Below are 13442 nucleotides of genomic sequence, written 5' to 3'. Positions count from 1 at the left end.
CTGCACCAAATCCAGGCGAATGAGAGACTGACGCCATTTCTGACAGATTAGTGGTCAAACACACGAGGGTTTAAGTAACTGCTGTAATGGCCAATCATATGAGTTGTGCCCATATGGGTTGTACCAGGGGGGTCGGCTGAGACACAAACCTTTGCTGTCACAAAACTCAACCAGCGCCGAACTCTCTTTGGGGAAACACTCAACTCGGGCGACCCTACCACCCCCGTTGAAAGGGTTTTCAAAGAAGAGTTGCAGCTGGTAATCATCCACCCCAGGAGGCAGGTTCTCCACCCTCACTACATTGGTCGTTTCCAGAAGTCTCGGGACAAGTTGGAGTTGTTGATTTGAGCGGTGGCTGATACAATCAATAATAAATTTTTTGGTATCTACAAAAAAGAAAAAGTATGAAATGAGAAAATCCCGATGACATCTCTGTACAGTATTGAAGGTTTGGCTACAACGGAGAGGAGAGAACTACCCATTGCTCTACCTTCTGCCACTGAGCTGGCCTTTACACACAGCCAACCCTCCTGGGTGCTTTCTTGCAACCCAGCCCCTCTCCCTGTTACCACCCCACCCTTCTCCCCATTTTCTCACAGCACCCACACCCACAGCCAGGCTACCGGAATCAAACTCATGTCCAGGCAACTCTTTCCAATTTTGTCTTTATGTTGCCACAAATCAAAAACAAAATAAAACAAAACAAAAAACCTAGTCATGTTTTTAAAATCTTCCTCTTCTGTCCTTGTATATTCAATTGCCTGTGTCTGCACCACCCTTCTCCAATGTGGGAGACATCTTTGTTTCATTGTGATGCTGAGGGTCAAATCCAATCATGCTACTCCGCTTCCTCATTTGGTCCTATTTACCCTTCAGGACTCAGCCCAACTAGTTCTCTTAATTAACACGGTGGACGGTGGTCCTACGATGTGCCAATTACTGTGCTGGAATCTGGGAATCAATGAAGAAGTCCTTGCTTGTATATCATTTCCCAGTGTTTGACTGAACACAAATGAATGGCTTTCTGGACATCCAACAAGGAACAGATAAAGCTGGGACTCAGACTGGGAGTATATCTCTATGTGGTTTTAGTTGGAAGGAGGGTCGCCCTCTAAAGGACAGTTGCCAAGTGGATAAAGGGAGGGAACAGAGGCAGCATGAAACGAGCTTGGTGTAGTTCAGGGTCAGGCAACACTGCTGGAGCCCATACTCAGCCCAGCGATGATGCTACATCCTTGTCTCCCGATCCCCACAGGTTCTGCCACATCTGAGAGGCAACTTCTCTTTCATCGTCATTATTCATTTACGTACATGCCTCCTTCCTGTCCCCAAGCTGAGTTCCTCCAGAGAGGGAACGCTGTTGGGCCCCGGGTCCTAAGTTAGCACATGGCCCAGAGCAATAGCTCCAGTTTGGATCTAAACTGCCACAGAGGCTCGTGTGTTAGCAGGATCAGCCCTCCACAGGATGCTATTGAGAAGCAGTGGCTCACCTCACAAGCGAGGCCTGTGAGAAATGCTCCCTTCACCGAGGGACCCTGGCTTCCCTCTGTCTCTCCTAGCCATTGAGATAAACAGTCTTCCACAAGCTGTCAACGTGTCTACTGATTGAGGACTGAGGCCACGCAAAACTGTGAGCTAGAATAAACCTTGCTTTTTGTAGGCCGATCGGCTCAGTTTATCTGCTACAGTAGCAGAGAGCTAACACAGTATGTGTTCAAGACTGTTGCTCAGTGAACAGAAGCTACGTCATTGAAGTCTACAGTTCCCTTTATGGGTCTGGAGAGAAGGTTCAGAAGTTAACAGCACCCAGAGCACAAACCTTTGCAGAGGATTGTGAAGTGATTCAGATCCCAGCATCCACCAGAAGTGGGATCCAGTTCCAGGGAACACAATGCCCTCTACTGACCTCTCCTGGCACTGCATGCACACTAGCAAAGCATACACATAAAATAAACAAATCTTTAAACTTCCCTTTATAAGAAATAATAATTTTGAAATAATAACAGTGCCCTTTATCGAATCCTTACTATTTTAAGTATCACCTCATTCAACCCTCACAGGGATTTATATAATGGCCATGCCCTTTTTATACATGAGTGGATAAGGGACGGAGAACATACCTTGGTGAGCTTCATACAACTAGTTAAGTGACAAGGCTAGAATTCTGACCACACCTCCTGTGAACTTGACTGACACATCACTGCCATGGCCATGGGACATCAGGGCTTGGGTTTGGAATTTGCCCCGTTCTAGGTAGAGATGGCACTTGCTTGAGACAATGACCTCATTTTGTATGAGTCCCAGGGATCAAACTCTAGCTGTCAGGCTTGGCAGGAAGTGCCTTTGCCTGTTCTGCCCTCTTGCTGGCCAGGGCATTCATTTTCCGGGCTCTCTCATCCCTGCATGTATGACCATGAAAGGGTTCTACCAGGGAGAAGCACAATAAAGTGGCAGGAGAAAGGGGAGCGGAGGTGAGCTGAGGTGAGCTGCCTGGGCTCAATCCAGTTCCTCGGGCTCTCTCTTGGTACCACTGAGCCCCTGTTGCGGGTTATTGAAAGGAATGAATACATCAACACGTGCAGAGATTAGCAGGTGCCTGACTAAGGGTAAGTTTGGTGGCATTAGTGCCTCCCAGTGAGTGCAGCATGGTAACAAGTCAGTCTTTACTCCTCCCAGGGATGTAAAAGTTCAAGCTCATTCATTTAGACTTTCTGCCCCGCCCCCAACCCCAAGCCCGACTTAGGCAGCCATATAATAACGGGCAGTCTATTGCATATACCCGAATCTGATCTCAAAATTACTTTGTTTCTCTTTCAAAAATTTGGGGTGGGGGAGCATCTGTATTGACTTAGAGACCTCTTTTACTCCCTAGAGCAAAGAACCAAACCATCAGAGACATCTCAGATGCTGGGGAGTGGTACACAGAAGCCTGGGAACGCAGTGGCCCCTGGAGCTCACCTATAGGCTTCTGAAAGGTAACCACAGCAACAGCGAAATCTCGGATCAATTCCACCTTAAAATCATCACTAGGGAGGCCACTTATATTCTCCACCAGGAAGGTCAGCACCATCTCCGATACTTTCTCGGGCAGTTGTTCAAATGCCACCATGGAGGAAATATTTTCACATTCTTTTGGGACATCTTCCATTTCTTCTGATCTGCTGCTGGGAGAAGGTGTTGTGTCCAAATCACCTGAAAAATTTGGAAGTGACAGTGAAAGGTGAAAGGTATCATCAAAGTAAATTAGGCTAAGACACGCCCTCATCCCTAATTTTCCTCACCTCTTGGAAAACTCAGAGAAAAGGAAATCTTACATAATGAAGCTTTTGCTTTGGTGAATTAAAAACAAATGCAGCACCAGGTGTGGTGGCCCACACTTTTAACCCCAGCACTGGGGAGGCAGAGGCAGGTGGATCTCTGTGAGTTCGATGCCAGCCTGGTCTACAGAGTAAGTTCCGGGACAGCCATGGCTACATAGAGAAACTCCCGTCTCAAAAAATAAATACAAAAACTAAAACATAGCATTGTTTTCTGTTGTTGGAATTAATTTGACTTTCATTACTTTTTTCGGTTTTGTCTTTCTGAGATATCATCCCTCACGTGCTCACAAGTACTAAACTCTAATTACAGGGTGGAGCTTCTAAAAACAAGGCATAGCTTTCCTCACGTGTCGCTGGCATGTGGCACACAGCTGAGGCTCCCTGAATTAGCGCACTCACTCTTTGGCTCACTCCAGGCAAGCAAGGGTGTCTGATGATGTGCACACACTCATGCTAAACAAAATAACGGTTTAAAGATTAACGCTCTAACATTATTAATGAGAAATGACTCACTGGCTGAGATAGCTCGTTGCCTAAGCAGGCCAGCACCCTTGTAACAGCTGAGCATGGCTCTGTGTGCCCAGTCTAGAGGGCGGAGATGGACAGAAACCAAGAGCTCCCTCCCTGGCCAGCACACCTAGCCAAAAGGGCAAACTTCAGGTTCAGTGAGAGACCCAGGCTCCAGGCCAGAAGGCAGAGAGTGATGGAGGGAAAGGAAGAATTCCTTTTCCCAAGGTTTGAGCATCTGCATCTCTGTTGCTCTTGTTTATCCTACCTGGCATGGTTCTTCCTTTGTTACCCTTCACACAGATGTTAGTCTTCACTAAAGTCTGGGGCAGGACGTGGACCCTGCCTACCCACTAGTGAAGCAGGAGTCCCCAGCCTAGCCCCAGTACTGGCTGTTCCCTGCAGCCAGTGAGGAAGAAAGAGCTGGGGAGCTGGGGTCCACTGAGGACACACCCAGTGCTCCTCACAGAGCGCCGGGTACCCAGAGAGCCACACAAAATCCACTACACATCCTGTCCTTGCTGTTCTTTGCCACCCAGGCACAAGCGTCCATCACCACCTCCTAGGTCTCCTTCCTGCCTCCTCATCTGCAGACATCTCCCAGCACCAGAAGGAGCTCTCTGCTGGGAGCTCTAAGAGCTGAAGCGGCTCCCTCAGGGAGCGCTTCATACACATTTAGCTGAGACCTGAGTGATGCAACTCAACGCAGCTCCAAGCTGAGCAGATCCTGCGTGGTGTGACTCGAGGGAAAAATCTCCTAAGCAACGCGTTTAATAAACACAAAACTGCCCGCCCTCGCTGAGACTTTACCTGGTTTCACAGCATCTTCTTTTGTCTTGGACTCCTAAAACCCAAACAGTAAGAAAGCATCAATACACAAATCATTTCTTTGTATAAATAAGGCATCCCTTGGGCCAGACTGGAGGCATAAGTTAAGCTGAAGTGATAGAGACACACTTGGGTTATGAACTGTTGAGTACATCCAAGGCTACACGTCACAGCTGTCTTCTTGCTGGCCACAGCGATCAGTGACAAAAGTAGACACACACAAGAGTCCCCAGCCCGTGCCAAAGGTAAGAAGGCTCGGCCCATGCTTTCCCAACACAGAGTACTTATTTCATGATTACTGTGTGAGCACAGTGCATGTGCTTCACAGAGGTCCCTGACAATCTCCTTCACACTTGAGGGAACACAGAATACACAGTGACCTGCCGGCCTCTCAGGACCGCAGGCTTCTGCTTATAAGGAAGCCAAAATGCAAACTTCAACACCCCAAATTCATTACTACTGCACCTCTCCAAATCTAGACTCTTCCAAAAGTGTCAAAAGTAACTGTTTCGTCATCATTTGTAGCCTTCCCTCCCAGCACAGTTCCAAGCTTCTGTTTTTACCCTAGTGTGACTTAGGCTTTGGTTTACCATCTTTCTCTTTCTTTCTTTCCTCTTTCTTTATTTCATCGACAGTGTCACTATGGCTGGCCTGGACTTGCTTTGTAGACCAGGCTAATCTTGAACTCTGCCTACCTCTACCTCCCTAGAGCTGGGATTTAAGTCATGAGCCACCTCACCCACACATAGTTATTGTATTTTCATCACCAAGATCCCCACATACCTCAGAATAACACCCTGTGCCCTTTCGAGTCCCTCCTAGGTTTCCTTACCTCTTCTGGAATTGCCTTCTTAGAGACTGAGGCTTGCCCTGGGTCTGCGGGCAACTGGACGGTCATTTTGAATGTTCCTTTTCCTTGCCACACTAACTCATGATTCTCTTTCTCCAGAACATTCTGCCGAACTGAGATATTAAGAAGGAAAAAAGTTTTAAGCCAAACTGCAATTGATCTTCCCTTAGATAATTATTTACGTGATTTCTATAGTCGTCACCATTCTTTTTTTTTTTCTTATTTCTTTTCTATTTTTCGGAGCTGGGGACCAAACCCAGGGCCTTGTGCTTGCTAGGCAAGCGCTCTACCACTGAGCCAAATCCCCAACCCCAGTCGTCACCATTCTTTTTTTTCTTTTCTATTTTTCGGAGCTGGGGACCGAACCCAGGGCCTTGTGCTTGCTAGGCAAGCGCTCTACCACTGAGCTAAATCCCCAACCCCAGTCGTCATCATTCTTAGTCAGCAGCTCAGGCAGCATCTCTGAGAAGCAAACTCTATAGAAGGAAAACTTAACAGACGGATTTGACTCTCAGCTTTAAACTGAGTATGTTGTGTGTGTTATCACGTTGTGTGCACGTGGTGTGTGTGGTGCGTGTGGTGCATGTGGATGGATGTGCACCCCTGCTCGTGTGAAGCCCACAGCAGGACACTGAGTATCTCCGTTGCTCTCTGTCTTCTGGCCTGGAAACCAACCGGGTCTCTCAACTGAACCTCAAGTTTTACCCTTTCGGCTTGGCTTACTGGCCAGGGAGCTCTTGGGATCTGCCAAGATTCCACTGGGCACTCGTAGCCATGCTTAGCTGTTACAAGGGTGGTGGAGATTCAAACTCTGGCCTCACACGTACCCAGTAAGCTCTCTTCCTTAGTAAAACATTCCCTGCCCCTAAACTTACTTGGGTGGTGTTGTGAGACAAGGTCTTACTTACTGTGTAGCCTTGGCTAGTCTAGCCCTTGCTCCCAAGTGCTCGGGTCATACTGTCATGCCCTGCTTACTTTCTAGAACTCACTGCTTTAGATTAGTTATGGAGCATCCCTGGGGGCCTGGAAACTACAAGTCATTTGCCTATCTCATAGTGCTAACAGTTTCAGAAGCTTTAAGGGGTGGGGCCTAAGGAAAGGACGTTAGGTCATGGGAGCCGATTCTCTGGGAGGAAGGGGAGAAGATGATCCTGCGACCCCCTGTCCTTTCTGCCTTTATCACTTCATAGCCAAGAGTTCTCGACAGGGTGTACTGCCTTGTGCCACTGTCCCAAAACCAGCAGGCCAACTGACTGTAGACTGAAAACTCCAGAATTGTTGAGCCCAGATAAACCCTTCCTCTAGTCAAGCTGATTATCTCGGATACATTGTCACAGTAACAGAACTCTGGTGAATACTCTAAGTCCTGCTAAACAAATCTTACTTAGGAAGCCTCAGTCTTCTTAGCGACTCGTGAGGTTAATAGGGGTTGTCTTGAGTCCATGTGCAAAGGGTATTACCTTGAAGATGTATAGAGTTTAGTAGCAGAGAACCTGTACTGTACTCAGTAGGCACTGAAGATAGAAATATCTAAAATCACAGGGACGATTGGGTCTATGGAAGCCATGTTTTAGGAAGGTGACCCAGCCGGCCATTATCAGAATGACCAGGAGTCCAGCCATTTTAACCAACACCTTCACTTACAATGATGAAGAACCATATCTGGTACTAAAAGGGGCAGAAAAAAAACAGAATAGAGAGGGTTGGGGATTTAGCTCAGTGGTAGAGCGCTTGCCTAGCAAGTGCAAGGCCCTGGGTTCGGTCCCCAGCTCCAAAAAAAAAAAAAAAAAAAGAAAAGAAAAAACAGAATAGAGGATATTTGCAAAAACGGAATTAGAGCACAGGACAGCTGAATCCTTGCCATTTGATTTCCAACTCTGTCATAAACTACCTGGGTAGCTATAGAGAAATAAACACCTCTGGAGCAGAGGTTTCCCCACATAACGAATTCTCGGGAAATGCTGCCAATCACAGGAAGAGCTACGAAAACATAGACTGAAACATGGGAAGGGGGCGGCAAGAGAGAGAAGTGGAGGGTTGGGGATTTGGCTCAGTGGTAGAGCGCTTACCTAGCGAGCGCAAGGCCCTGGGTTCGGTCCCCAGCTCCGAAAAAAAAAAAAAAAAAAAAAGAACCAAAGAGAGAGAGAGAGAGAGAGAGAGAGAGAGAGAGAGAGAGAGAGAGAGAGAGAGAGAGAGAAGTGGAAAATCAAAATCAGTGTAGTTCAGACCAGGGAGAACTGGGAAGGAAAAGGGGGTGTGGCCAGCATAGAAGATGGTACAAACGGATCTAGGAGAGAGTTACACAGAGCCGCTGTTCACAGCTGCAACCAAACGTGGGGGTCCTATTCAGCTCTAGTGAGCTCTAAGCCTGTCATAAAGGGAGGCATGAGTGTTCTCCCGCCTCAGCCATGAAGAGGGCAGGCCAAAGGGGACCTCACTTAGATGATCCCCCCAGATACAGGGGCTATAATCCATCCATGAAGGAACATCTATCTGGCTCTAACTGTGAGTAGACAGGAGTTTCCAGAGAGTACTGGGCTGTCGAGAGGACTGAGGAGACCTAAATGGAAGCCCGTGACCTAATGTCATGTGCCTATGTATTTCTCTCCTTTTCTTCTACCCTGGACTTTGGTAAAGTCCATCCAAGGCATCCAGACATGTTCACCTCTTTGTAGATTGTGTGCAGGGTGTATGAGCACCTCAGAAAGCACTGGCGGCATCAACAGTATATGGTTCCCGCCAACGTGTATCTGGGAGAAGGCAAAATTCTGGTGTCTAACCTCCCCCTTTCACCCACCTCAGGTCATCTATGTTCAGTTTTACTTAAGAAAATGGTGAGTTCTAGGGTTGGAGAGATGGCTCCGTGGTTAATATTTTACTACCTGCTCTTCTAGACGATTCAGATTTGGTTACCAGAATCCATCCACATAACCGACCTACACAGTCTGTAGCCCCAGTTCCAGGGGAGCTGACGCCCTCTTCTGGCCTCTGCAAGGATTGCATGCATGTGGTAGCTATAAGCAGGCAAACGCCCATACACATACAATAAAAATAAATCTTTTTTGTTGTTCGTTTGTGTGTTTGTTTGAGGCAGTGTTTCTCTGTGCATTCCTGACTTTCCTGGAACTCTCTCCACAGACCAGGCTGGGCTTGAACTCCGAGATCTGTCTGCTTCTACCTCCCGAGAGCAGGGATTAAAGGTGTAAGTTACTACCACCCGGCAAAATATTCGTTTATTTATTTGTTTGTTTGTTTATTTTTAAGAAGATACGTTTCCTTACTTCAAGGATACCTAGGCCCTTGCACAATAAACAGGAGCCAAATTGGGACTGGAAAGCATGATAAAGCGTGCCCATCTGAAGTGGGGTTTACAGTGTTTTGAGTTACAGTTTGAGAGGGTAGCTCATTCAAAGCCACTGACTGGCAGGCTCAAAGTCCTAAGGGAAAAACACAGTAAGCGGATGCATACTGTATTGTACACAAATCCAATCAGCCTACAAAGGTCAGATCTTCCGATTCCTACCTCCACAAGCTAATTTCTACTGGGGAGGGGATGCTGGGAGGCTCAGTAGTCCTGTCCAGCTATTGTAGATATACGTGAATGGTTAGGCCTGCTTGGGCTTCTTCTGGGCCTGAGAGTGGTGCTCTTTACAGGAAAAACAAGCTGCTGCTCTTAAGTTTGTTGCAGGGAAATTCCAGATGACTTGCCACTGAGGAAGCGGTGCCTCAAACAGGAAACCGAAAGTGACTAGATTCTAGTCTCCCTGAAGACTGCCCCTCCACAAGGTTAAATTTTAATCGATTTTGAGTCATCTGTGTTGGGAGTAAAACTAGAGGGATGACCTGGAGCAGTCTGGAAGAAGTGGGGGGGCTTCGTGCTAGGAGCCCTGTAGGGTGGACGTTGAGCAGATCTCTATCTGCTTTTGGTGAATTTCATTGTGAGCCCAGCCTTTCAGGGCTGAGTCACATGGCCAGCCCAGGGGCCTGCTGTAAACACTAAAACTGGAATTGTATTATCACAACAATAATTTTTCCGTGCTGTGTATTTCAGTATACTACCAATATCTTAGATATAGTCTCTCTGTTTTGTTGGTTTGAGGTTCTCAATAAACAATGGAGGCTTTTTTTTTTTTAATGTTTAGCATGTCCAGGTCACTTCGGAGGGCTGGTGTTACATGATCCTATTCAGCCAATACTCACTGTTACTACAGTATTTAGGGTGGAGCTGGACATATCTAGTTACCCCAACCTCTCCTGGGACCAGGTTGCCAGTAATCTGCACCCCTAACATGTGACCAACATTTGAGGATAGTGGCACTCTAGTGAAAAACGCTCTCCATACAGGTCATGTCTTCTGGGATACTGAGAACTGGACTCAAACTGGGAACCCCCCCCCCACCCTCTGCGGTGGTTCTCAACCTGTGGGTCGCGACCCCTTCAGCTCTAATGATCCTTTCATGGGGATTCTATCATGGTTCACAATAATAAGCAAGGTTACAGTTATGAAGTAGCAAAAATAATTTTGTGGTTGGGGTCACCACAACCTGCAGAACTGTGTTAAAGGAACCGCAGCACTAGGAAGGTTGAGAACCATGGGTCTAGGAAAAGTGAGAAGGAAATTCTTCTACCAGCTGCCCATTGAGCGCTCTCTAGTGAAATCAAACCAATGTTTTCCGGAAGGGGTCGCAGCCACGCAGGCCTCTTGTGTCCTCCTACCCAGGCTTACTGAAACCCTCTCTCTTGCTTTCATTTTTTTTCCTTCTTGGGTCTCTGCTGGGCTGTTGTTACCTTGCCTGGTCTCCTCAGCCTCCTTGCCTCTCCTCTGGCCCAAATGTTTCCTCCAAATGCAAGGACAAGAAGGAGGAACTCTCTGCACTCTGAGGATGACCCTGGTCTGCAAAATCTCAGATGTTAACAAATGGTGGCTTTCCGGAAGCCATAGGTCTGGGACTTCCACTCGATCGCCTGAGGAAGCTATCGAGGAAGGTGGACAGAGGTGGTGGAACATTCAACGGCTTAACTGTTCAGAGGCCTTCCGGAGATGAGGGAACACACCCAGCCTGGGTTCAAAGCTAACAGCTACCTCAGGTCATCTTGCGGCTGAAGAACGAGGCAGGTACAAGGCTCCCCCTCCCCCCTCCCCTCCCCCGCCCTCCAACTGTGGCACAAGAGCTCCAGGGCATCCCCTTCTCAAGCTCATTTCCCAAAAAACCCTGCGGTGCTAGCTGACCCAGGACTCCTCGCGTTTCTTAATTCTTTTCCTGCCTCACCTGAATAATAAAAACAGGAAAGTTAAAACAACGAACAACACGGGAAGATAGATGGCTCCAGGGAGCGACTGGAAAAGCAAGGGAACGCCGCTCTGGGTTGTGCTGTCATCCAGATTCTGCCTCCACGATCTCCGGCTCCTGCAGCCGAGTACTGGGCCTGCCGCCCGTGGCCCCGAAACCCGCGCGGGGCGACCCTCCCCGACCTTCGCGCCCCTCACCATCCTCCGGGGAGAAGAGCACCAGGAAGCGTGCTGGGTTCCCGGGCTCCGGGACGACCTCGCACTCCCCTCCTCCAGATTTCTTCCGGCTCTGGAAGTACATTTGCAACTTGTTGATCAAGTTCTTCGGGGGGTCGGGACCCCAAGAGCCCTCGACCAGCAGCGGGAAGGGACCCGACGCTGCCATCCTGACTGAACTAGGAAGCAGCGACTTCTGGATCAACCAAAACTGCCCAGAGTTTTAACTTACTTCTTTCACTTTCATTTCCTGGAAACCCCTCCCCGCCCTTAGTTTCTATCTTCACCTCGCTGTCTCGGGATTGGAATAGTGCAACAATCCGCACACACTCGGGCCCGGGGCACACCCAGTCCCCCCACTTTGTTCTCTTGTCCCTAACAGAAGCGAGTCAATCTCAAAGAGCTGACGTCTGCCATCCTCCATCCCCGGGCTCTAGCCTCCAGGCCACCTCCATAGCGGCTCCCAAGCTGGGCCCCGCCCGCACTCCACCAGGGCCACAGCAGAGCTTGGCTCCATCACTAGGAGAGTTTCGGGGTACCTGAAACCCGCATTGTATAAGAAAAGGAAAGCGCCTGCAAAATTATCCGAGTGAGCAGGCCTGCTCGCTTGGGGACCACTCACGGGAATTTGTTCTGCCTTTCCTGCTTCTGAATTCTGTTTTCTCATCTGTGCACACTTTGTGTTTGCAAACTCTCAGTTTTGAGGACCGGGTGCTAGGTGTCCATGCTTTCTGAGTATTCAACGGAGGGACATGGGTATGGGGACACAGGAGACAGTAGACAGCTCTAGGGAGAAAGGTGTTGTTGGAGCAAAAGAGCAAGGGCTCCTAGCCTGATTATGGGAAGGTCAAGAAGCACTTACAAGCAAGGGACATGACACCAGAGAACCTGTGGGCTATTGAGAAATGACTTGGTTGGTGGGGCTGGCACAAAATCACTTAGGCTGCTGCATGGTGGCTGAGTTCGACGTGAGTGAAAGAAACCAAACTGACCTGGGTGCTACAGAGAGAGCCCTGGTCCCGTTGCAGATGGAGGGCTCTTGGGGCGCCCACCCCCCGAAGAACTTGATAACTTCTAAGCTTCCACTGGAGGCAAGATTGGCCGAAGGATATCAAAAATTCATCCAGGAGTGGCCCAGGCAAGAAGCTAAATACAGGAGTGAGATGGGCCGACTGTGACAAGGATGAGAAGAGTCTGAGAATCTGTGTATCCTCAAGGAGTGATGAGTGAATATTTGGGACACACATTTAAGGGAGGCTTTGCTGCTTAGGGCTAGGGTATGGTGGCCCTCTGGGGGACCTTGATAGCACCATCTGATGGAGAACAGGGAGGTGCTGGGAGTAGGGGAATCTGAAGAGGACCGAGGTGTGAAAAAAGGAAGGAAGCAGAGGCAACAAAATACCCAGATCTTGGGGCTGGAGAGGTGGCTCAGCAGTTAAGAGCACTGGCTGCTCTTCCAAAGGTCCTGAGTTCAATACCCAGCAACCACATGGTAGCTCACAACCATCTGTAATGGGATCTGATGCCCTCCTCTGGTGTGTCTGAGGACAGCTACAGTGTACCCATATAAATAAAATAAATAAAATAAAAAAAAAAAAAAGAACAAAAAACCCAGATCATTCCAGAAGGTTGACTGAATAGGAAGACCCGGAAGTCAGAAGGCAGTTGAGGGATGGGGGTTTGGGTTCCGAAAGTTGTTACTTTCGTTTCTTGGAGTTAAACATTTTTGAAAATAGAAAAGAGCTAGGTATGGGCAGATATTGGTACAAAGAAGAGATGTGAAAGATACTGGTGATATCAGCCAGGACGTCCCAGGTGCCAGCCGCTGGGCATTGTGAACAAAGGTTGTATACTGAGGTTTAGGTTCACCCCCCTTCCCCTTCAGATCAAAGGAAGTGGCAGTAAAGATCTAGGCGTTTTTGTTTTTAACGTTTTTTATAGATAAGTACCATTTCTCTGTAGATTGCAATCAGACAGGTTGCACAACTCAGTGAGACTTGAGAAAATCTTGGTAACACTGAAAGGCTTCTGAAAGCACAATGACCAAGAATTAAATCAAAAACAACTATATAGCATCCCGTTGTTTACTGGTGCTGTCTCCAGGTATCACTGAAGCCGTGTTCTGAGCACACCATGGGCACTGTGTACATGTGAGGTCTTCACACCAGACAATACCAGCAAACACTCTCTGAAACACTCAGCTCAGATGAGAGACTATGATAAGGTTGGCAGTTTTTACTGTATACAATGTATTCTGTTCTTACAAATACATAATGTCTTAGTAATAGAAAGCAGACTTTTAATATGTTTAATATGTTCCTGTTGTCATTTGTCAGCACAAGTTAGTCTATCTTTGAATCGTATCACATTAGAATTCTTAGTTTTAAAAGTTACTGCTTCAGAGGCTGGAGAGCTGGCTCGGCAGTTAAGA

At 47.9% G+C, this 13442-nt stretch overlaps 1 protein-coding gene across 1 annotated transcript in view; it reads right to left on the bottom strand.

Annotated features, from left to right (window-relative positions):
- The window catches only part of Parp14 (poly (ADP-ribose) polymerase family, member 14), a 32119-nt gene extending 20939 nt beyond the window's left edge, over positions 1–11180 (bottom strand). Inside the window, 5 exon segments of the mRNA NM_001191659.1 lie at positions 150–386; positions 2959–3192; positions 4638–4671; positions 5488–5618; positions 10994–11180. Coding sequence (NP_001178588.1) covers positions 150–386; positions 2959–3192; positions 4638–4671; positions 5488–5618; positions 10994–11180 — 823 coding nt within the window.
- Positions 11181–13442: the final 2262 nt, after the last annotated feature.

Source organism: Rattus norvegicus, chromosome 11 (assembly GCF_021556685.1).
Source record: "Rattus norvegicus strain SHRSP/BbbUtx chromosome 11, alternate assembly SHRSP_T2T, whole genome shotgun sequence".
NCBI classification, from domain to species: domain Eukaryota; kingdom Metazoa; phylum Chordata; class Mammalia; order Rodentia; family Muridae; genus Rattus; species Rattus norvegicus.
The sequence above is the reverse complement of the archived record's forward strand: the minus strand, read 5'-3'. Positions and strand labels throughout refer to the sequence as shown.